Source organism: Nelusetta ayraudi, unplaced genomic scaffold, assembly GCF_046127955.1.
Source record: "Nelusetta ayraudi isolate G7.1 ecotype Tasmania unplaced genomic scaffold, CSIRO-AGI_Nayr_v1 ptg000050l, whole genome shotgun sequence".
NCBI lineage: Eukaryota > Metazoa > Chordata > Actinopteri > Tetraodontiformes > Monacanthidae > Nelusetta > Nelusetta ayraudi.
The window spans coordinates 3,298,870-3,324,927 of NW_027466100.1; the positions used below are offsets into that span (position 1 = coordinate 3,298,870).

Below are 26,058 nucleotides of genomic sequence, written 5' to 3' on the forward strand. Positions count from 1 at the left end.
GTAAATAACTTATGCTTGGTTTATACACGCTTAAAAGTAAATGAACGATGATGAGCGTTCACAACAAGCGCAGAAAATTCTCTTGCTCACAAGTGCCAGTGTTGCAGAGGATAGATTCAACATGTGAACACAAGATGGCAGTGCGAAATCACGAATACTGTGCCGTTTAATTCCAAAGCATTTGCCGTGAGTCCACACGGCAGTGTTGAGTATTCCTCACACAGCTTTGGTGGAATTTCTCCTATCTGAACAGATGAAGATGTCTGTGTGTCTGTTTTTTTGTTGTTGTTTTTTTATGCAGAGGCTATTTGCTTTCGCCAGATGGTGTAGGTAGGTTATCAATGCCAGACTGCTCCCAAATTTAATTAGCACAAACTTCATCATATGGTTTGCACGACATTTTCCACCCCCCCACCCCTTTCAAATTAGTCTGGAAGTTTATTCATCACACAGTTGATTGTTTCATCGCAGTGCATTCAAATTTCTATTTGGCTGGAGGAATGACTTAGAGGAATATGGTCATATTTTTCAGTAAAAAATGAATACATTTTAGTCGTTAGCATGTTACTCACACAACAGGCAAATAAGAAATAGCAACATGCACTTTTTGTCAAGCAATCTATAATGACATTTGTAATGAGCTCTATAGTATTCCGAAAACGTAATCACAACAGATTTTGTGAATAAAAAGTCATACAAGAAATAACTTTATATGAATAAAAAACACAATTTATTTACATAAATTACAAGAAAGCACAAACTGGTTCACCAAAATCTACATTAAAAATGTCTTGTATATATTACATTTAACAGATTTACTATATTTTACTCCATTGTTGCAAGTACATTGTTGAGTCATCAATAAAAACAAGGGCTATGCGTATGCAACATTATTGGCATCTCATTTAAAATCGCTAGTCGAGTCAAAGAACGAAATAAAAATAATCGGGACATTGTACTCACAGCACTTTGAGGACAACAAAGTCAGGACGTTCATCTGTATGACCGCTTTAATATCAGAGACACCTGATTCAGGACTATTGATTATATAACTGTTTACAATGTTTAGCAAAAGAGCTTGGTTGAATTTCACAAAGAGGATGTGGTGGAGTCCACCACCTCTCGTCCATTACACACTGTCGGAACAATGTTGGAGGCTGATGCTGCAAAACATAACATGGAGAAAAGAAAAGGCAGTTTGTGTTACACAGACACTCCAAACACAGAATACAGCATTGACTAATACATTTTAAGTTGAAAAAAAATTATATTTATTTTTTATAATCCAATTTAATTTTGCATTATTAAATAGTGTGTGTGACCTATTTCTTCAGTAAATCAAAAAATATATATATATATATATTTTTTTTAATTACCCGTAAGTATGTGTTAATTAGTGCTCACAATGACATTGGTGTTGTTGTGCCGGTGTTACCTTGAGAGAAACTGGAGCCTGGGCCAGTAGTGACACTGAAGCGGGTTGTGGCCACTCTGAGAGTGCAGACGTTCTTCTGTGGCTGGAAGAGGATAATGTGCACCTTTGGAGCAAAGAGGCAGCCCAACACCACCGACCCACTGAGACTTACAGAGATGCACATAGTGGTGGTCTGCACCTGTAAAAGAGGAAGGTCGCAAAAAAAAAAAAAGTACTTTAAGTAAACAACAGCATTGATAAATTGCATGTAGGCTATCAACAATCAGTAGCCTACTTGTCTAGATGTTTTATTGCTGGTTATTTTAGCAGTTGTAAAATGCTTCTGCTTGTGTCTGTCTTGAAATTGAAACCTTAAGAACAGAAGTAGCATTTGGTTGGCTTCAGCTGGAATAATGGAAAAAACCTTCCAGCCAGATGCAACATCAGCAAAGAGTGCCAGAGAGGTGCGGCAGGTGTCGGTGATTCTTGTATTTGCCTGCCGATCAACTGCTTAACCCTCTGTCTCCTCCTCCCCCTCGCCTGTCCGTCATCTCGTTGCGAGCCATGTGTCTGATCCTTCATTTTCACCTTTTTTTTTTTCTTAACATGTCCTCCAACTTGGCAGAAGACAGGCGCATCGCAATTTCACAAGGCACAGCAGGTGTTCTGTCAACACTCTGAATGCTAATGTCATGATAAGCTACGTCTCCATACATACACCAGGATGTGACAGATACCAAAAGGGGGGGCGGGGGGGGGGGGGGGGACAGTGGGTTATTTTGCAGAGTTTGCTTCCTCTTGTTCTGATGTGTTAACAGATGTGCCCCAAACCACATATGGGACGAAACACTGGTTTAAATGTGTCAGAGAAGAAAGGGCGCTCACAATGAGTAGTAGACACACTGAAAACAATGCAACACTTCCCATACTGAACGATAGCCATATTGGTGACGCAGCGTAAGTAGCATGACGGTGTCAGCCTGTGGATCACTGTCTTGGATTGCTGTCTGTGCTCTCCTATTTCAATCAATCAATCAATCAATCATCTTTTATTTGTACAGCGCTAAATCACATTCGAGGACGTCACAAAGCGCTTTGTTACACTCAGAGAAAAAAACAACTGGGGCCCCTGGAGCAAGCGAAGTGCGACAGGGGCCAGGAAAAACTCCCCTGTGGGAAGAAACCTAGAGCAGATCCAGACTCCAGAGGGCCGTCATCTGCCTGTGACCGTCTATGAATTCGCTATATGGAATTCACAGGAGTGAAGTGGCACATTAAAAAGCAATATCTCACTCCTGTAAAACACAATATGGCAATATGGTCTGTGATTTGAGGACAATAGTTGTTGTGCTGGAATTTGGTCACCAAGTGTTGTTCCCATACAAATATTGCATCAGCGTTATTGTTGCCATGCCTTCTACTGAGATGGGGTCTATTTAATTGCATGTATCATTAACACCTATCAGAGACTCTGATGCATGCATTGTGCTGAACACAGATGATCAGAGTGTGTGTTACATTTCACCCAAACTATTCACCAGCATATTTTTCAGGCGACTGTGTCCAATAAATCCACCAAGAGTCACGTCATGTCTATAAAATTGCACTATAAAATAATTAGTGAACGCACGGTGATACAAGAAACACTGCAGTTGACGGAGGCTAAATGTCCCATCGTTCAGAGATGGGTTGAATATAAGCAGGGACATGGCTGCAGGAATGACCCGTTAAGTGGTTTTAATTATTTACAAAATGTTGCTTTGGAAGAGCAGAGGACAAGGAACCTGGCTTTTGCCTGAATATATTTCCAGATGTCCTCCAACCAGGAAGAGTGTAGCGGAGGGCTGCTTGCCTCTGTTCACTGTTGTTTTTCACTATGTTTGGCCTTTGAAGGTATGATATTTTATTTCGCAAAAAACAACACGCCTGCCTCAGATATAAATAATGCCTGCTGCCTTCAGGTTGCCCCAGTCCTCGAGGGAGGCTCGCAGCTAAGATGAAATTCCTCCTTTTATTGGGCTTCTCACTGTACATTTATTGAGGAGCGTTATTGGATCAGCCGGCCAAAAGCTTCTCTCGGGAGCTTGGCACGGATGTTGAAATGAGCCAAATGCACAAGTAACTCACTGATTGCAAGATTGATTTGTGGGGATTTGGGATTTCACAGGAGAAATCCCGCTCTTAATCTCCTCTGGTTTAATTAACCCAGATAAATGGTCATACCACTTAGGTTAATGATAAGGCAACCGTTGGTGCGGACAGGAAGGCAATAATGGATGTATTTTTTGTTAGTGGATTGAGATCAGTGAACTTCTGTTTCTCTTGCTGGACTCACCCACTGATCTGATAGAATAGCATTACTGCAGGTGTAGGCTGGTCTTTCTATGTCAGGTTATGTTTAAACTGAAATAGCTTAGTTTGACCTGTTAACTTTGTGATTTATTTCAAATGGATAAAAGCCAACAAAAGGTTTGATGGTGAGTGAACCAGGGGCAAATCAACTATTGACTAAGGTTTAACATGCCAGAGGCCTTGGAGCTGGAGAGAGGACCTTGCCAAAGACGACTCATCATGGAAGTCCGCAGCAAACGCCACATGATGCACTAAATTGACAGCCACTCTTCACGACAGTGCACTGACACATCTGGGACCTCCCATGGAGAAGCTAAATTCCTGCTACTTTGCGCTAAAAATATCTATTCATTTAACAAATAATGTGCCTTAAGTTTATTGTGTATCTGGAGCAGATGGTCCCTGTTACAGATTTAACATCGATTTTGTTGCAGTTGCAGTTGCAGTTGCTGTTCTGTTCTGTTGGTTCTACTTCCCGGGGCCCCTGGAGGCTCTAGCAAACGCCCCTGGATTGGATGAAAACTCTGCTAGTCACACTCACTTCAGCCAGGCAGATCCCTTTACAACCAGTGAAGCCAGTTGTTTGACTGAAACTAAAAGGCCTCATGGAGTGGAGAAAAGAGTCAATGCTGATTTTTTTTTTTTTTTTTTTTTTTAATGAGGAAGTGATCTGATAAAACTGCAGCTCTTGCAGCATCCGCTCATCGTCTATGATCCCACCTGGAATCCTGGCCATCACTTTCATCTTACTCTCCTCAAAGAGTCTTAGTGGCCTGGTCATAATCCAACCAGATGGAAAGGATTCAGACGGGAGTGTCGCTCAATGCATACTCTAAAACAAGGTGCTCAGACAAGAGTGATCTTCAATGTGACAAGCAGCAGCAGTTCAGATGCTTCTTCTCATGTAGGCCTCTCTGCGTCACGTGTGGACACGCTGTGACTTTCGGTTGTTTTGTCAGTCGCGTTTGCTGTCGAGATGAGATGACCAGCGGTGTACGAGAGGAGCCCCACACCCTCAGGCTGCCGAGACCATTTTGAATATTTCATATTTTAATCAAATGTGGGCATGCCTCAACGGACTCTATTTAGCTTCCTTTAACTTTTCATGACAGACCACAATCACATCACGATTTGTTATTCAGCTGGAGGTCTGCAGCAGTCCGTGATGACAATTTTAGCAGTGCTGTAAAACTAGGGGAACTCTAGTAATGCCTTCGCGCCTGTGAAAAAAAACTACGACGCACCCTGCCAACTCGGTTGCCTCAGTTATTATTCATCGGTCAAAGGGGAGTTTTGCGTCTCGCTGATGAGCCCGTTCTGGCTGTGAATATCTCTTGTTGCCTGAGGGGCCTGGAGGAAGGGCTCCTTTGAGCTTTTCTCAAGTCCCAGGACAGAGGCCACAGCTGGGACTCAGCATCCCGCTCTGTCACGCTTGCCTGCCCACAGCAACGCAATGGGACACGCGGTGGTTTGGTTCTCTTTTAGTCCTCGTGGTCTCGCCTGCCTACTCCATGTTTCTGCAGAGGCAGCGGCGTCTGGGGATTGCTCGCATCTCTCTAGCTGCTGTCATCCCATAGGAGCGAGCTCAGGGCCCCCTTTTCTCTGAAGTACTGTCAATGCAGCGTATAGAATGTGCGCGTACTATCCATGTATGTCTCTGTTGAGCTGCACCTGAATGTTTTCAACCCAATTTTTTGTGTGTAACGCAGTAAAAAAAACACAAAAAAAAAACAAACACACATCAAATTCCAACCAAAGCAAGCAAAAGTCTCAGCTCCAACATGACCATGTTGCAAGAGACATAAGGAGAAATCAAATAAAACCAGAAAACAGTTGGGGCTGACCAATAAAAGGACTGCAACCTTTTTCTTTTTTCTTTTTCTTTTTTTTTTTTTTTACTGTAGTCTGAGTATGAGCGACCTTCTGTGGTCAGTCTTCATCCTAGCATAAACTTTAATTTAACAGATCTGTAAAAGTTAGAAACCTTACGATTCTTCTTTACAAAACACCAGGCAGGTTCTAAAACCTGCCTGGTGCCACTTGGCACACGTGGCCAACATGCAGAATTTTTAATGCAACGTTTTGTGCCAACGCCGGAAGCCATCTTAAATAGGAGAGGCTGTATGACACCAACCAATCACTTTCCCACACATCAAAATGCAATTAGTGGAAACAGCATCAACAAATGAATACAAACTATATTGAATACATACAATAAATACTGAGCTGTCGTGACTGGATACATCAGGTCCTGATTAAAGGTCTAACGATCACAGTCAGAACGGACTGACAGGTCAGCCAGTATTCATTGTACTGTATATTCGTTTGTTGATGCTGCTTCCACTTTTTTTTTGCATGTTGATGTTGCTGATGTCTAATATTTCAGTTCTCAGATGTGTGGGAAAGTGTTTGGCTGGTGTCACACAGCCTCTCCTTTTTAAGATGGCTTCCAGCGTTGGCACAAACATTTGCTTGATAAAGGTCTAGGACCGAAACGTTGCATTAAAAATTCTGCAAGTTGGCCACGTGTGCGGGAATTCTTCTTGTTAGTTTGGACTTAATGGTCACCCTCGCACTGGCCGTGGAAATACATTTGAGGGGATTTTTGCCTTTTTTTGAGGTTTTAAAACCCACAAGAGGTCAAGTCCCCCTTTTCCCCAAGACACTCTGGCATCACACACAAGTGATGAGTAAAACAACACTTGCTAAGAATCAGCATTGCCATGCATATAAAACCCATTATTACACCCTATGAGGTCCTATTTTCTACTGCGATTTTTAACCTCTGCCATTTTCCGGAGATCTTCCAAGTCATGAAGAGACAACTGAACTCATGTGGCTACATTGCCAAGCTTGACTCACCCTGTAGTCGCTGGCAGTAACGTAGAAAATGGGTTGGAAGGCCAGCCAGATGATGCAGGTGGTGTACATGGTGAACCCGATGAACTTGGCCTCGTTGAAGTTCTCGGGGCATTTGCGTGTCTTGAAGGCGTAGACTGTGCACAGGATGATGAGGATGCAGTTGTAGGTGAGAGACATGAGCATGCTGGAGTCCTTGCTGTTACACTTGAGGGTGACCACGTCTCTCCTCTCTGGGCTCACCTCCTTTCTGACCCCCGGGGCCTCCACCAGCAGCCAAACCACAACCACTACCAGCTGGCAGGAGATCAGAGCTCCACAGATGGCAACCTGGGAGGCCGGGCTGATGAAACGGGGCCGTTGGGCGCCGTCCTTCACCCCGCTAAAGATGCGGGCAATGCGATTGGTCTTGGTGAGGAGGGCCGAGTAGCACACGGCGAAAGAGGTGCCCAGTCCGAGGCGTCGGAGCGTACAGACCGCCGTGGAGGGCTTGGCGATGTAGATGAAGGTCATGCTGTAGCACATCAGCACTCCCAGCAGAAGGATGTAGGAGAGCTCACGTCCGCTGGCCTTCACCACCGGCGTCTCGTTGTGTTTCAGGAAGAGGCCCACGATGAAGAGTGTGCACATCATCCCCAGACAGGAAACGGTGACGGGTCCAATGGCCCAGGCATCCTCCCAGCGGATGTACTCCTCGGGCAGGTTGTAGCAGCCGGTCAGGTTGGCCAGGGGCCACTGGCCGAAGCTGCAGTCGGCGCAGGTGAACTCGTCCAGCAGGTACTGGTAGGTCTGGCAGGGGATGCAGATCCAGCAGCACACGTCTCCCGGCTGCATGCTCTTCACCTCGTTCTTCCTGCAGGGGTCGCTGCACTGGGAGGTGGGCGCCGCCTGGCCGGGCCAGGGGATCAGGCTGGTGTTGAGGGTCAAGCTCTGAGCCCAGTAGCCGACCTTCTCGTAGACGTAGCGTTCACCCTCCTTGTGGTAGTGGAAGATGTTGTAGCGGCCGAGGCTGTCCCCGAAGGTGTCAAAGCGGACGATGTTCTCGGTGTCTGGGGGCCGGAACGGTCCTGGAAGTGGAAAGATGGAGAGCAGGTCAGAATGGTGGCAACTGCAATGACAAATTAAGGAGCCTGACAATAAATACATGTTCATATTAGTAAGAGTATTTCATAAAAGTAAAAATTTGAATTATGTATTTGCACATATAAATATAAAATAGAACAATACATATACATATCTCTCACAATGGAGAGAAAGACACAAGAAATGTGCAGGTGAGGATTATACAATGACCTCACCTTGATCGAACAGTGATTTAAACAAAGTAAGGAAATAATGTTAGTATAAATAAAATAAATATATGTATATATCCATATATATCCATATATTTATTTATTTATTTATACTAACATAATATGTACTAATATATATATATGTATATATGTATATATATATATATATATATATATATATATATATATTATATATATATATATATATATATATATGTATATATATGTATATATATATATGTATATATATATATATATATATATATACATATATATACATATATATATATATATATATATATATATATATATATATATATATACATATATATACATATATATATATATATATATATATATATATATACATATATATACATATATATATATATATATATATATATATATATATATATATACATATATATTAATATATTTAATTAATCAATCTGTTGGGGCGTAATATCAGAGTAATATCATCAATATGATTATGTAAATTATCTGAATTAATACAAACCACAATATTGAAACAATGATTAAATGCAGTATAAAATAAGTATCTGGCTCTGTTAATGTGTTTTGCTATTTGATTAGCTATAAACAAATTGGTTATGTAAAAAAATATATACCCAGAAATTCAACATATTTTTGTAGAAAGTATAGAAGACAGTCTATCCGTCCTTCATCCTTATGTTGTGCAGTATTAAAAAGCTTTTAGCTCAACCATGTCTTTGTGAAGAGAAAATGAACCGCAAAGCCAAAGATATGCGTCAGAATGAGAGCGTGCACGTCCACCCTGATCTCCCGTCAACAGAAAATGTCAGTATTTCCATACACTGAAGTCCACAACAATAACCCTCATTAAAAACAGTGCGCGCCGTGGCTCTGTCTGTCAATGGAGACGTGTTGGCGCACTGATGCAGATGCTTGTTACACGCTCTCTAGGCCTTGTGTATACGAGCAGAAAACGAGCGATGCTTGCGTGATCACTGTCTGCAGCACTCAGGCCGAAGCACATTCTCCTCACACTCAAATCAAGATGCATGAAAAGGAAAAAGAATGAGCCTCCGAGCGCGAGTCTGTGGAAAATGTTTCATCTCCGCAAACGGAGTCATTACGGGGATTATCTGCCGCAGCAGCAGCAGCATTGTACAAACAAGAAGAATTATTCTAGGATTAATTCAATATTTTGAATACATTTGTAAAACTCACACTGTTTGAAAAGCCCCCACAGCGTTGGCGTGTAGCAAACACAGGGAAACTTCAATTATTCCAAACCTGTGTTTTCTCGACAAATAGCAGTTCATCGGAGGAGACAATCAATCTCGACCACTTTACTCACCGTCAAACTTGACCTTCAGGATGTAGTCCCGGTAAAACTTTCTGCCATTGCCCGGCTTGAGGGCGTCGCACACCCGGGTGGAGTTGGGACACAGGGCCTGCCTCATGTTGTGCAGGGCGGTGGCCATGGCGTAGACGGCGTTCACCACGAACATGATCTTGGACTCCGGCTGGAAGGGGCCGTCGCGGAGCGAGTGCTTCCCGCAGCTCAGGTCGTGGAGGCTGCACTGGAACTGGTTCTCCCAGAACTCCCGGAACCAGGGGTTCCGGGTGTTGTTGTACGGGTGCAGGCCGGTGAAGTAGTCGTTGAAGTGGGGGATCGGGTAGGAGGCCAGCTCGATGGTGAAGGCGCCGTCGGCCACCGCCTCGCTGCCCCTCACCACGCTCTCCTGCGCCCCCCAGCCGTCGCTGGCCACCCAGGTGAAGGTGACGTTCATGCGGTTGGCGGCCACCAGCAGTTCGCGGGCGTCCTCGCTGCGCGTGAACAGGATGACCACCCGGGCGTTGGACTTCTGCTGCAGCGAGCGGATCACGTTCTCGTAGCTCCAACGGCTCATGGAGCGGCTGACCTTGGCCGAGGTGGCGATGCAGATGTGGCGGGCGCGCGCCTCCTGCTGGAAGGCGTCGATGCCCGTCTCGCCGTAGTCGCCCTCCGACGCCACCGTCGACACGTACGTCCAGTTGAAGTAGCGGAGGATCTCCGCCATGGCCTTGGCCTGGTAGAAGTCGGGAGGCACCGTGCGGGCAAAGTAGTCGTAGCGGGTCTTGTCGCTGAGCTTGGCGCTGGTGGAGGCGTAGCTGATCTGCGGGATTTGGAAGAGTCGGAGTAGGTTGGCCACCTGGAATTTTTGCAAGAAACAGCAAGTTAGGTTATCAGTGGTATTTATGGATACACCCTTGAGATGAGCCATCTCATTTTCACGGGGGTCCAACATGAAACATGATGCAACCCAACTAAACAGTCACAATTAAAAAAAATATATACATTAACATACAACATGCTGTAAGGCTTCCCAACAACACATCGTTCCCACAAACCAAGAATACCCATGCACCAATAACAAGTCTAAATGTAAATACTAAGTATTAGCTAAAAATTCAATTATGCGAACAAACATCAACATCTTTCAATAGGAAGTAGCACGGTTAGCATTCAGCCACGACTTGTTGCGACTAAGAAAACACGCACCTGAAACCTGGCAACTGTTAATAACCCAGTCATTAAAAAGACGATAAGATGAGGATTTTTCTTTAGCTTGAAATGAATTTAGCCTCTTGTGTCTTTTTTGCAAGAGCCCTCCCCAATTACAGAGATTGCCTGCCCTATGCATCATATTTAATCTCCAAAGCTCCTACCTGGCACTACAGAGCAACAGCACCAAAACCAATTATATCAAATGGCTTTTACTGCAAAACGTTTGACCCAGGGGAGTTGAGCAGGTTGAAGCAACTTTGACATGGAACAAGGCAGCGAAAAAGGACAGCCAAATTAAACAAGGAGCTGTTTCAATGTTTGTGTGTGTACTTTAGAGGCAGTTCCTAATGTTTGGGAGGTAAGTGTTCGAAAGAACACTTATCTATCTAGGTTTTGCTGTGTTCTAAAGAACAATTACCTATGTGAGTGATAATGATGTTACACCAGGACCAGCTTGCCTGGTTTTTGAAACCCCCTCAAGAATGCATTATGTCCGTGACCAAGACAAGACCAAGGAGTGTTAAAGTCGAGACGAGACCAAGATCACGTAAAGTGGTCAGAAGACCGGTCTGAAGAACCCCTAGACTGCCTCTCAGTCAAAATGCAGACACTCTAACACTGCCCCAACCTCGCAGATGTTATGAGGTCAGATGTTATTATTTAGCTACATTAGCTAAATTGGAATACTTACATATACCACAACAGGTCCTTACACCAGATATACGGAAACTTTGCAAAGTTTTTGTTTCTCATTGGAAATTTGAAACTTGATAGAAAACATTTGTGAAAGGAGATGAAAAACTTGGTAGGTGGTCTGAAAATAACATTCAGTCTGTCACATTCAGAGCAAAGTAATAAGATCATTCACGGCCATTTCAGCCAGGTAAAAGTCTCCAGTGGGCCGTGTGTTGTGCTGCAGTCCACTGACTGCAGCCACCAACTGGAATCTTGTCACAAGGAACGATTTCAGACACAATGTGTTGAAATGTAAACGCGTTGCCGAATACTGATAGAACTGCAGCTCCTGCACCATGTGCACTCATCTTTTTTTGCAGCCATTTGGCTCACTGTCATTCTGTGATTCTTTGTCCTCATCATCTTGTCGCAGTCGCTTCTTAGGAAGCTGCCTGCCTATGCTAACCTAGACCAACTGAAAACACTGGAGAACAGTCCTTGGGACGATTCGTTGGTCCATGCAGTTGAAAACACAGCAGCTGCTTTTCTGAACAGTTCTGAACATGCTCCTCTTGAACGCTCTTACCTGTGGATAGTTAAGTTCTGAACTGAGGAACTAAGGCGCTAACTGCTCGGAGCTGGTGGAGATGACTGAGAGGCGACAGGTGTTGGTCACAGCTGACCTGTAATTTACCTCGCACAGAAATCACATTCTGAGCAAGACAGTGCCTTGGAGTGAACAAGGAAGCAGGCGGCGGGGGTGAGGGGGCACAAACTGGGGTCTGTGCGTCTCGTGTGTGATAGCTTTTGTCAGTGCTGTGACATAGTGTGCAAAGGCAGCCGCTGACTCGCTTTTGCTTCAGGCTTTTCTGCGGAAGCCTTGGGGAGCCAGTGTGATCAGTCCAAAGAGTGCCAGCCAAAATGTGGTTGACTTTAATGTCATGCACTCACACTCGTGACGCGTCCTGAATGCCAACGAACCATCCTAGAGCAAGTCAGAGAGGAAATTTGAATTGCAAACAATGACTCAATATTGAAGTCATACCATAACATGGATTTTAAACATGTGACACCTTCTTACTAAGCCACATAAATGGATGTTTTGTGTTAATCAATGCAATTAATGCAAAGGGGAAAAGAATATGTGGTCTCCCAGGATGGCTCTTTACTTGCTCTATAAATCAGCAGGAACTTATTGATTATGATTTGTCACTGATTTCATGAATGAGGTTCTATGAGGTTATGCTAAACAATGTTTTTTCCAAGGATATAATTAAGATAAGTAACTGGTTTTAAAATGAAACACACCAAGATTGTACTGTAAAAAGTGTCTCACGCACAACATATGGCGCGACTTGCATCTTGCAAGTCAATTTATGAATGTGGTCTTGCAGTCCAAGCGCAAAACGCAAGTCTATTGGGTGGAAAACCATAAAAAAAAAAAATAATTGTGTGATTTGTACAGAGAACTTTCGCATGAAACCGATTAGCTAAACCAGCACTCACAGTTGACTGAGATCTGCACGTATCATCACCGATCGAATGGTTGTGGTGAAAGACTGGAGAATCCTGGGACACAGCAGTGAATCTCGTGTTCTGTGTAGTTTTAAATCATAGCTTGTGCAGAAGCAGACAGACTGCTCTGAACCCTTGAACGGCCGTGATTTCTTTATAAAACTACAATCAATGACAAACCACTTTCCCCCGAATTAAATGCAAACGTAAATACAGCAAAATCCATCCTGACCTGTCTGCAGTGTGGCAACAACAACTAAACTAAACTTTAAAAAAAAAAAAAAAAAAAAAAAAGCAAAATGGGAATGGAAATTGTTGAAACACATGAGCGAGCATTTCATATCAGTTCAAAAGGTTGTTCTCGCTGGGGATTTCTAGGTCAGCTGGCAAAACCGTGATTATGCAGACAGACTAATAACCACATTTCTGCACAGAATCATCCCACTTTCTCCTTAAACTGTCCTGACAGCCTCTCTCAACATGTGGTGAAACAGCTGGCAGCAGCAGGCTCAAGAGGAAGATCTAGCGAGGCAAGCAAAGTGTAAACACAATACGCTGAATACTTCTTGCATAAATCAGGTTCCATATGAAAACATGCAAAACCAAATGCCAAAAATCTTCAGATTATTACTCGGTTCTTGACATTACTGCAGTGGTATTTCCACATACTTGAAGCGAGCAGTTCTTTACAAAAAACACAACCTTCAACAGCTGTCATTCATTTAAATCTTCATTTTACCGACAAGAATCTCCTTTTGCTGCTATGCACAGCTGTCCATTTGATTGTCCAAAAATTGTAGGTCATGTTAATGTGTGAACAAAAAAAAACTGTCTGATTTTCCTCATTTTTAAGAGACATGTGATGATCGTATCTACGTCTGAGCCTGTGCTGAACAGGTAGATGGCAGAAAGTCTCACCATCAGAGAGAATGAAAACAATGATATGTTTGCATGACCATGCAGAAAATTGCTAACTGAACTTTTAGAAGCAGTCTAAATTGCGACAGCAGAAACCTGTGTTGCTTAGACCGCGCAGATCAAGCACCTGTGGCTCTTTGAAGAAATTTAGAAAGCCTTAAGACCGAAGCTGTCGGGAACATAAAGTTTCTGTTGCAGATCAATAAGATTTATGGATTTTGGGCTTTGTTTGCATCTTTTTTCAGCTAAGGTCATGGAATTTTAGCTGCATAAGCATTTTAAGAGATTTATTAGTATGTTAAGGTAAACATAGTCGGCTTTTTTCTGTGTATATGCGCCGGTATAGGCCTGCAGACCAGTGTTGTTTGATGGCAGTCACATTAACATTGTAATGTGAACAACACACACCAAAAAAAATATTTCACCTTACAAAGAGAAAAAAAAAAGTTCATTTAGACCTGCAGTGTGAACATTGCTTTAGTTTTTTTTTTTCTTTTTTTTTTGGGGGGGGGGGGGGGGGGTGGTAGGAGGTAAAAAATACCCAGAGAACTCAAAATGGGAAGTGTGTGCACACCTTGCTGCTGCTAAAGTGGTTAGCATATATATGCTGAGGAGCTAGCAGCAGTTTCATCAGAACTTCTGTTGATGGTGTGGCACCTGTAAGGAGTTTATTTTGCACTTGTTTCATTTGAGGGTTGTCACTCTTTCAAACTGTTTGACGTGTATAGGAGGGGACAAGTTCATGTGCTCCACCTGCCAGCAGGTGGCGATCGGTTATATACCGTTACAGTATACGGAATCAAAGCAAGACGATAATGCAGTCGATAGTCCAGCCCGAAAGAAGTGATTTTGCCTGGTGTTGCTGTGTGCCTGTTGCCTAGCCGTTTCCCGGAGTTTTCCTGTCTGTGAAAGCAAATAAGTGAACGTTTTTCCCCACACCACAAGAGCCGTCTGCAGTGAGTGGTGTAACAATGGCAGATTCATCTTGAACAAGCAACAACAAACAAACATGTTCCTCTCTTCTCAAACGCTGTCTACAAGAATTTAGTCATGTTGTTTTCTATTGGCTCCTTATCAGAATGATGACAACCCTTTCATCTGGCATGCGAGGTTAACATTCAGACCTTAACATGCACCAGTAAACCATAAAAGCGTGTCCTCTCTCTGGCATTAAATATGTGTTAGGGCAATTGTTTTTGCATTTGTATGATAATTTTTCCGCCGCAGTTTTTTTTTTACAGAATTCTGCCTATGTTTACTTACCAAAGAGAACGAGTCATTTCTCCTCAGGGCACCGGAGGGAACACAAAACCATCCGAGTAATCCACTTAAGTGTGGCTCCTAGAGGTTTTACAGCGCGGTGCCAGACGTGTTGCCTGTACAATCTGCTCATTAAAATGTTATTAGCTGTTTACGTGGCTTATCTAAAAAAAGCCGAGGCTCTCGCATCTGCTCGATCTTGAGAATGACAAAGTTTGATGACATGTAGGCGATCAAGGCGTCGCCTGGGGGTCTACTTTATGTCTGATCGTCTGATGCTCTTCCTTTTGAGAGAACCTGCTCCCTATTTGCATACGCTTTTACCCATCTCAACCGTGACAGGAGCAGGACTGTGCTGGTGGTGCAAGGTACATGACATTTGAAAATCCTGCACTAGTGTTTGTTCAGTCAATAGAGCAGTTCCAGCATGACGTTGCTCTCGCCCACCGTACAGAAAAATCTTCAATTCTGCGGCCACGTTGATCGTACCGCTGGTCCAGATTGTATTTACACTAGCATCTCGCTCTGTGTTGCTCTTTGGTCTGCGCTTAGCTAACAGTAATTTGCCCATGTGGAATGATCCGTTGTATAAAACACAGTCCTAGCGCCTTTTATGACAAAAATGTGCACGTGTGTGCACTATCACCACACAGATATCGAGATATATCCTCTTCTTCCAAAACAGGTAGCAGTTCACAGTCAATGCTACACTGGTTAGCTCCTACTTCATACAGATCAAGTCATTGCTGATTCATTTTACAGCTTTGTTATTCAATATTTCTTTTGGACCGGCTTTCAGGTCCAACTTTTCATAATATGGAACTTTCTCTTTTACTTTCCTCCTCAGCAGTCTATGTTCTTATTAGCGCAAGAGTGACTGAGTTACACCGTGGGTGTCTCCGCCCTATTGCATTTAGAAGATGTTTGTGGCTCCAAGCCACAGACCTTAAAACGGTTTTACACATGTGACAAAGAGAGCGAGCACATACGCAGACGATTATGTTGTTATGATTATGACCTCCGTGTTTTTTGTGCTCTCTCCGTCCTGTTAATGTGTGAACGCTTTGGAACAACGTCTGCCTCTGGGCATTTCTTGAATTTGGTAGAAAGCGCGGGCTCTGGGTGTGCGCAGTAACACAGGACACAGTACAGAAAATATGAGCACGTATTGACTTCTGGCATCGTACTGGTCTGTGCAGGTACCAAGCTGTTTACATACCAGGCAGATGTGTACTCAGACCCTGTTACAGACCTAAACTGCAGGCTGGTTTTCTGTGATGGCCACGCACTCGACTCGAGGCGTCATCAGACAGAATCTTATTTAACAAAGGAAATCAAGAGGCGGCTCGGTGTGGCGTCACACCGGAGGGCCTGTTGCCGAGCGGATGGCCGTGAGAGTGTTTTCCACCTGAGCAGCGGGAGCACAGAGGGCCTTGTAGCAGTATTTGACGTGGAGGCACCGGCTAACAGGATTGTTCTCTCTCTGCTGTCGAATACAGTTTCCATAGAGATACCCCAGAGGCACCGGCCGACACCGTGAGCTTAAATTGCGCCGACTTCATCGTGCGAAATGTCAAAACACAATTGTGCACGGTGTCCTGAAAGCGACTCATAAATGACTAAAACTTTTTCAATTTAAAAAAATACATATAAAGTCCGTGAACGTATCTGGAGACAAGCGCAGAGACACCGCGGTCTCACTTGGCCATGTGTCAGCTTTGTGCACACAGGCGACGCAGTTCCTGCTCGGGAGCCGCATCGTTACGACGCAATTCCTTTGCTTAGTTTAGCGGCCGGGGCGTTGGAGACGCCATGAAAGACGTGGTGCGAGCGGGAGCGCGGGCGGGGGGAGGGGGGGAGCGCGGTTGGGGACATGGTCACGTAACAGAGCCGGAGAGATACATTGGGCAGCGGAAAACAAGGGGGCTGACAGAGTGTACTCGTCCAGGAAATATCAGGCCTACTTTGTGGAGATGTCATGATTTTTTTCTACATGAAAAGCCCATCTGCTCGTCCCAGAAGACCGTCTCAGTGTGCATCTACAGCGGTAACACAGTGGTCCCAGAGCAACAGTCCTTAGCTCCACTCAGTATCACACATACACAGCCACGCTGCACGCGCTTCAGAACCCCCCCCCCCCACACACACACACACACACACACACACACACACACACGTACACATAGTCCAGCCTAATGTAGTGTATGGTCAGAGTACGCCAGGGATCTTTATTAGTTTATTTATTTAGATTTAGTTGCTTGGCAACAGCTTTAATAGGGTGGAAAACATGAATCGTTCATAGCAGGGTTGCTTTTTGATCAGGTTGTGCCCCCTCATCCCACTGGAATGTGAAACCCCTTCATGCTGCACAAGTATTTCACAAGATTACCCTCCCTCCCCACCAAGAGTCAAACTGCACCACATGTCAAGACGTGGGCCCCTGCTTCCATTCGCTTGGAACTCCGTCTTCGCCGCGTCTGTTCCCGGACGCTCCGGCTGACTCCGGTTTTGAGGACCTTCCTCCAAACCCTCGAACGACGCCGTTGGAGCGACCAAGCAGGGGAAATAGGAATAACGCGCATGAGGACGGCAGGGCCACAAGTTTGTGCAGTGGACATTATTTGTGTTTCAAACGGCACAAATTGTACGTTCTGCCAAGCCACTGAATAATCCAATCACGTGTGAATTATTCACGATTTTGGAAGCACGTTCTTTACTTTTGCGCATGAATTATGCATTTTCACGATGTGGCTTCACTGATATGTTTCATCATTATTGTTCTCTCTGGCATGAATTCTGTCATGTGTGTGTAAAACCCTGGCCAATGCTCCAGAGATTGGCACGGGCCTACCTGCTGATGAGCCTTCTATAAATAGGGCTGGTTGCCGACGGATCCTCCAGACAGGAAGGAAGGACGCTCCTTATGAATTTGCTTTGTTATTCCGCTCACACGCTTTGAGTCCGCAAATGTCAAGCAGCGTGTTAATATCGGGATCGCTGCGAGTCTGTCTTTTCAAGTCTCATTAAGCAGTAGAAGTGTCCATTTCTCAGGCTGCATACTAAAGAAAAAAATATTCCAATTAATTGGCAAAAGGTGCCGTTGCACAATCAGAGCTGTCATGTAATGCACCGAGACCAGAAGGCTTTCCAGTTCCCAGGAGGCAGTTTTTATGCATGTCTCAGAAAAATCAGAGAGAAGTGTTATTGGGTTGGTTTTTTTTTGCGTTTTTTTTCCTTTGTTTTTTCATTTCTTTTCTTTCGCCTGAGAATATTCTTTGGTGAGCATTTCTGTGTTTGACATTGCAGCGGTGTTGTTCTTCTAATGCGCCTCAGCGATCACAATGTTTGTCCTGTGGGATGTTCTCTTAACAGTGAGTCATATTTAGCAGCACAGACGGCATCGCCAGGGTAAGAGAGGCGGAGTCTCTTCCATGTATTAATCAGCAGCCTGCCCCAAGGCGAGATGTTTCTGGACCGTGATTGTGGAGAATAATGCATCGCTGATTAACCCTTAACGCCTTTCATACGCTGATTAACGCCCTGCTGTTCCTTTAACACAGTACCTAAATCCTTTGGCTTTCAGAAATGCAGCAACAGTGTTGTGAGTCGTTTGTTCTTGGTTGGCAACAATGCTAAACGTGTTGGAGTGCACGTGAGCTTTTTTTTATTTATTTTTTTATTATTTTTTTAAAATGTTGTTGGTTTTATAGCTCTTCACGCATGGATGGTGATACCCAATGTACTGAACATGTCACTGCAAGGTCATTACGCTACTTGCACCAATAGGCTGCTGTTAAAGATGAGCCACGGGGGAATGTTTTTAAATCCCATTAGCATTCCCGCAAGTTCACTCCTTCAAAGTGTGTCCACGACATGGCGGATATCATTGTGGATCATTGTCTCTTTGTCATCTCACGCAGCCGTTTCCAAACCCAAAACGACATGGCAGCACACTCGGAAATCAGACAATTTATTGGAGCACACCACCAAACTCTAAATGACTTAAACACATTTTCTTGAAAATGTATTTCAGAAATGCAATAACTCATTGTGAACTTGGGCTGACGGTAGTGTTGGTCCATATCAATAAACCACAGTTTTCAAACTCGTGCAAACAAATCTTACAATTACACAGACCTAATTATTACTATAATATTTCCAGGTTTTCAATGCTCAGCACAACCGTACTCTCACAAGTCCATAACCACATTCAATCCATAATCCAAATTCACATCCAAAATAAGACACTGAGCACTAATCTTGTCCGAATTCCCAATTGATTAAACATACACTCACTTTCTCAAGCAAAAAGGATGGGAAGGGAAAATGGAAATTAGATAGATAGATAGATAGATAGATAGATAGATAGATAGATAGATAGATAGATAGATAGATAGATAGATAGATAGCCATTGTCAAAAGTAGGGCTGCACAATTAATCGAATTTTAATCACGATCACGATTTTGGCTGCCACGATTAAATTAAGCTGATCGTCGGAGATATTAACATTTAAAAAGCCGGCTACCATATATGTCAAATCAAGCACTTTCAGTCATCCAACCACCAGGGGGCGAACGCAAGGTTAAGACTTCATTAAGCTGCCGAAATAGCAAGCGAGCAAATCTCCTCAAATGATTCAAGAGAGAGAGAGAGAGAGAGAGAGAGAGAGAGAGAGAGAGAGAGAGAGAGAGTGGATGTCGGGAGCAGACAGTACACAGTACAGCAGCATCTGGAGGTGAGGACCTAGTGCAGACATGGGCAAACCGCGGCCCGCGGGCCACATCCGGCCCACTGCGTGTCTCTGTCCTGCATGTTATGTGCATGAAGCCAGTCATAAACCCCCCCCCCCCCAGCAAAACTTTGTCGGCACATAGCGTGATAGCGATAACGTGCTGCTGCCCCCACGTCAACGAAAAGCCTGAAAATGCCTGGACGTTAGAGCAATTTCCAACCAGCAACCCCCCCCCCCCCCCCCCCCCCCCCGTCCAAAAAAAAAATTGTGATTAATGTCGTGATTTTAATATTGACTAAAATAATTGTGATTATCATTTTGGCCATAATCGTGCAGCCCTAGTCAAAAGTATAAAGCAATGTCCTCCATCTCCCTCCTTTCGCAACTTCCAAGCAAATTGATCCGTGAAGCAAATGATCAAAGAGCTGCATTGAGATACCACTAGTTAGCAATTTTCAACTGTATAAAAACTATTTCATGTTTACAATGAACAGTTAATTGTTGTTTGTGAGCTAATTGATAAAACAGTCACTGAACAAAACAGAAAGAGACGGCTGCTATGCTATGAAATGACAATGAAGCCTTTTGATGACCTTGATAAAGAAAACAATGCAAAGCACACCATTAACCTGTTTCCAGTAACGTGCTGTCTTTGTCACTGGATATTGTCCTCAAAATGCTGATGAGGCAATCAGCTAGAAGCTCAGCAGTGAAGTCCAGTGTGTAAAATTTTTAAGGAAGCCCACCTGACAGCATGTTTCATGTTTGGGCCACTGTCTGGCAGGCTTCCTTAAAAAATGATCTATTGATCTATGTATATTCTTATATACAGTATATGTGAACCGGTCTGAGGGTAGGAAAACCAAATTACTTATATTGTGCTGCGAGTATACGCTTTAACCCTTGTGTTGTCTTGCGGGTCAAAAGTGACCCATTACCAGGTTTAGCTGTAGAAAAAGTGATACTTTGTTTTTGTTTATGTTTCTATGTGGGCTGTACACCACTAGGGTCCTGGGATTGTCTTATGGGTCATTTTAGACTGGTGAATTCTAAAAGCATTTAAACACGAGAAAAAAGTTCAAAGGCCACACACAAACTCTCTCTAATACACAGACACACACACACACACACACACACACACACACACACACAACAAAGAAACTGGAGTGATGTACGAATTGAACTTGCATTTGACCTGCATCTGCAGTCTTGATCTGCAGCTAACCCCTCATATCACACAAGCTCCCAAACAAAGCAAAAAACAATCTCAGACATAAAAACAAATTCAGTACAGAGGATATGAAGCAGACCTGGGCAAAGTACGGCCCGCGGGCCACATCCGGCCCACTGCGTGTCCCTGTCCGGCCCGCATGAGACCTGTCATAAATTACATGATATACCGGTCGATCACGAAGATAGTTTAGCTCGATCACATGGAGAGAGAGAGAGAGAGAGAGAGAGAGAGCGAGAGAGAGAGAGTCGCGAAGATACTTCCGCGAGACTTTTGCACGATCCACTACCAACCCCGTCAATGAAACTTTCCCGTCTTTCTGTATTGTGAAAAATACAAAAAATACATGATAAAAAATGAATTAAATTGAGTTGGAATTGATAAATAACAGGTTGTTTCATCATGCAAAATAGATTTTGGATTTAAAATTCAATTAAATTATTTTATTTTGGGGATTTGGTAGAGCGGGTTATTTTTGACCCGTAGGACAAGGGGAGTAAACAGAATGTTAAGATCGCACAAGGGTTAATTTATGTATTTATGGGCGGTATGTTAAGCTTTTACCAATATGAAAATCATACATTTTAAATTTGTCACAATGGACCTTCAAGTGCACGCTACGCTGGCATCCAACAAAGATGCGCCCGGTCAAAGGGGAGGTATGGCTCCTGCTTGTGTCATTCCTGCAATACCTTTATGGCACACCAGGTGCCTCACTCGCAGTACCTTCGAACTTCACCTTAACATGACTGCCTGCAAAGATTTGAAAATTTCAAATCTTCTGACCATCAAGGACACCAGACAGTCCAGCACTCGCTGCCGCCTCGGATGGGGGAAGACGGTACCTCTCCCACAAAGAGCGTGTCAGCAGAACCTCGCCCACGCGCCCAAACTCAATCTGTGCCCATCTGAATGCCAGCAACGGCTCAGGACTGCAGCCAGATTCCGCCTCCGTAGCCGCGATTGTCGAGCAGTGCGGCGGCGTTGCTTCATTCTAACAAATTTAGACGGCAACTCAGCGTTAGCTGCCACCTGTTAGCTTGCCGCGATCTGAGCATGTCGCCATGGCGATGTGCGTCTTCAGACCAATAATATCCCTCCTGTTACCTCCTTGTCTTTGGGGTTGGCGGCCAGACCCACCCCAAATCTGCTCACACAGCTCAAAAGAAAGAAACACAACTCTCCCAAAACCACTCTTCCAACCTTTATCCACCGTTCTACTATATTTCATCTATATTGCCTTCAATTTGTTTGGTATGATGGGTTACTTGTGTCCTCTCTTCAATGAGGGAAGTCGGAGGACGTCTCACAATCTACATTTTTGGGGAATTTTGTTGTACTTGTGTCACAGTGAGCAGTAACTCCACTTTGCCCTCCGCCTACACGAAAGAATCTGCCCTTCTTTGGTTCCGAGGCATGAATGTTTCCAGCCTTGTGATTGGCTAAAATGGTCTTCCTGTTACGAGTGGTATCGCCACCTACTGCTTTGGCATGTGCATTACATTACCGCTTGAGGCGGATTTTTGCGAGTTTCATGTGGACGGAAATAGTTTTTATCAAACCAGAGGCCAAAAAAGTTCAGCTTCAAAAACACCCGTGTTGGTGTTTGGTCTTTTTCCCACGAAGGGGCTGGTTCCCCTAAAGGTCTGACTGGCCGTAGATTATACGCGAGCCAGACAGGCACAGCGGACAGGAGACGTTATGTAGAGATGGTATCTGCACAACAACAACACCAACAACAACAACGACCTGCGGCGACGCAGAAATGCCACACAGCCGCGCCCCAAATGCATATCTTTGCGTGTTATCGCAGCCAGAAGCACAAGATACGCAGATACACCTCGGCTTGCTCAAACAAGGACACATCATGCAGCCGACCTTTGAATTGGAGAGATACAAGATTTTTTTTTTTTTCCAAAAGCATGAGGCCAGTGGCTCCCTTTGTGGGAGAATATAATTGATATAATTACGAGTCATTTTAAAAAAGCAAAACCGTTTCGGCAAGAAGGAAAAAAATCACAGACCAAAGTGGTTTCTAACCAACCAGCCCCCGACGCAGAGAGACAGAGGTTCGTTGACAGCGTGAGGTCTTTCTTTGTGGGAATAAGGAGGGGAACCGTGTCCTGTGGTGCGGCGGCGCTGCAGCTAAAGAAGATTCACCGAGAAGCTGGAACAGACCTCAGACCTTCAGCAAGGGGGTTCATAAATTACCTCAAGACAAGGGCCCTCTCAGAGGAGCCCCCACATGCAGGGAGTCACTAAAATTACAGCTCGTTTATCAAATCCTTTATTTTCAAAGTGTCCTTTTTTTCACCTGGAATCCCAATATAGGTGCTCTGAATCCACCTCTGTGCCTGGTCCCAGGAGCTCAGCACCAGCACTGCGCAATGTATCACCATACTGTGTGTGTGTTAACGTTTCTGTGCTGTCAGCAGAGGGGCACAATTATTTGCCTGCGGACCAACAAAGCTCTCAAAGGGTGTTTAAAGGATATCAGAGGAATTCAAACAATGGTCGACAAAAAAAAACAACTCACGCCCGCCATCGTGATGTACTTGTATTGCGCTAATAATCAGCCTTTAATCTCCAAGTGCAGGTTATTTTTAGTGCAGTCACCAACATTTACCCACATGCTACCCGTGCCGCACTGTTCCGTCCAACTCAGAACTGAATGGTTCAGCAAACATATTCAGAGCGTACCAGTACAAAAACTGCAAGTTATTATCAATACACAACAAAATCATAGGCATTCCTCTAATGATTTCAATGGCATCAAACCTTTAGCAATACAAAAACATTATTATCTGGAAACTATTAAATGACAATGATTAAAATTGAGTAAAGGGTGTCTGAAAACCATGACTTTACTTCCAAGTGTAACTTGTTTAAATGATACGAGGTGGATTTTCATGATTAAAAAAAAAAGAGTATAAACTGGAAGACAGCACGAGGCTCTGGAGTGGCTTCAGCTTTAATTTATCGTTGGTGTGCAGCACGGAGCGCTTGCCGACTGTGGCCCATAAAGAAGAGGAGAGAGTGGCCAGATGTTGTCAACAACACCTCCTCCAGAAGCTGTGTTTTATCAATCTTCCGGAGCCAATTATTATCTCCGGATGAGTGAAAGGGTCTTCCCTCCTTTAAACAAGCCAATGTGTGGAATACAGCGCGGCCAATCCTGAGTGTGGTGAACCGTGCCGCTCGCCCGAGACAACAGAAGCGCTCGCCACGGCCGACTGAGCCGCGATGAAGACTTTTAGTTAATGCTCTCAGGCATGTGCATTTGTGAGTGTTTACACATTGCCACGTGACAGAGAGACATATCTGTATCTAAATATATATCTATGTACATATATGTATATATATTTAGATATATATTTATTTATATAATATTTATATTTATCTTTTTTTAAACAATGGCAATCAAGATTCCGGTGATGTAAGTACAAAAGGATTTGGAGGGCCAATTAGCCGAGCTCTTATTGCATGGGCCACAGTGAAGCAGGAGGGAGCTGCTGCCGCTGAAAGTAATCATGTTGTCACTAGTCATCCTGTCAGCCTGTCCTGAGGGCAGCGTCTGTAGCGCGTCTGCTGCCTCTGACGGGACGGCAGCCCGAGTGTGAATTAGCCGGGACGCGGGAAAGGGATCTTTTTAAATTAGATCAGCCAAGCGCATGGACAGCGCAGGTAAACAGATCCCCCGTGTGGAAGCGATACTCATTAAGTGTCCGTGTTAACATCTCACAGGGGGTAATTGCACATGGTGCTTAAGTCTGAAAGGACATTTATGCAAACCATCCATCACCTTCACTTTTTTCCCCCCCTCCCCGACTCCCCGCTAGCTGCCGATGGCCGAGAACACGCGCTGCAATTGCGGCGCATCGCAAAACGAACGTAGCTTGTTTGACAAATTAATTGCGCCACGTTTAAGGCGCTGATCTTCAAACAGCAATCCTGAAAGCGCTACCCATGAATGTACCGTAAGAACTTCATACCGGACGGCCAATACGGCAGCACGACCATTTTTTTTGCCCAGTGGCCACACAAAGTACTGCAGGCACAAAAAGCACTTTCCCTAAAGACAGCAATGCAAAAAGAAATTGCTGTAAAACGGCTGAAAAATGGCTGACAAGACGATCTTTGACCTGAAAGACTGTTCGTTATAAATCTTCCTATTGTAGATTTTAAGTTGTGGACTTTAAAAAAAAAACAAAATTATTAAACCCCAGAAAACCGCCAGAACAGAGTTTATTGCCAGCGTGACGTCACGGCATTGTTCTGATTGGCTGATGCGTCCTGATGGCTCACGTGACTTTACATGAGGCATGATGGGAAATGACACTACTGCGCTTCCTGCTCTAATGCGCAAAGCAACACGGAATCCTAAACTTTTTCGACGTCTGCGTTGGGTGAGCGACTCCACTAAAACAAATGGGCCACCATATTGGATCTCAGGGTGGGCTTGGTGCCACCTCGCAGGCTCGGTCCTGCCTCCCCACTGCCTCCCGCCCCTCAGCCTCCACCGGCCGCCTACCTGGATGGAGACGTCGCTGTAGGAACCCCCGATGACGCCAGAGATGGCCAGGGGGACGTCGTCGTGGATGGCGTAGGAGCCGTCGGGGCAGGTGTACTCGCTGTCATCCACCTTGGTGAGCGAGGCGCGCACAAACTCCAGCGACTGCTCCAGGGCGTAGGTGTCCTTGGAACACGTGTCCAGGATGTGAGCTCCCAGCCGGATGCCGGGTAGGATGCGCTCGTCCTTGTTGATCTCATCCAGCGCCAGCAGCATGGCCTCCAGTCTCTGGATCCCCCTCTGAGCGTTGATCTTGCCGCAGTCCTGCGCGCCCTCGCCCTTCTGGTGCACCGGGAACAGGCCGCCCATCATCAAGTCCCCCTCCAGAGTGATCTCCTTCTTGGCGTCCGTGTTGTATCCCACCACGGGCAGGGCCTGGACGGCGCGGGCGCAGAGGGACACGCACAAGGACAGCAGGCCGAGGTGCCACAGCCAGAGGGGTCGGGGGACAGGGCGCACCCCCAACGTGGGGGATTTCCCCAGTGACATGTCCCCGGGCGAAGCGAGGTCACCGTCCCTGCTCGTGGTTTCCTGGTCAGCGTCTGATGGGGCTTTGATGAGCGGGACAGGGGCTGAGGTCTCAAAGCATCAGTGTTTTTATTCTGGCAGAGGCCATCTAGAGCATCAGCGCCATCCTCCTCGTGCCACTCTTCTCTTCGTCAGGGTTTTCCTTTTGTGGATTACAGCCTGCAGATCAAACAGA

The 26,058-nt window shown here is 44.7% G+C and overlaps 1 protein-coding gene across 1 annotated transcript; it reads right to left on the bottom strand.

Annotated features, from left to right (window-relative positions):
- Positions 1–358: 358 nt before the first annotated feature.
- Positions 359–26,058, bottom strand: grm2a (glutamate receptor, metabotropic 2a). The gene is made up of 5 exons (XM_076037046.1): positions 25,317–26,058; positions 9,260–10,097; positions 6,629–7,692; positions 1,436–1,613; positions 359–1,163 (listed from the first exon to the last, which is right to left on the bottom strand). Exons 1-5 carry the CDS (start codon positions 25,842–25,844, stop codon positions 1,090–1,092), a joined length of 2,682 nt encoding a protein of 893 aa, XP_075893161.1. The 5' UTR covers positions 25,845–26,058; the 3' UTR covers positions 359–1,089.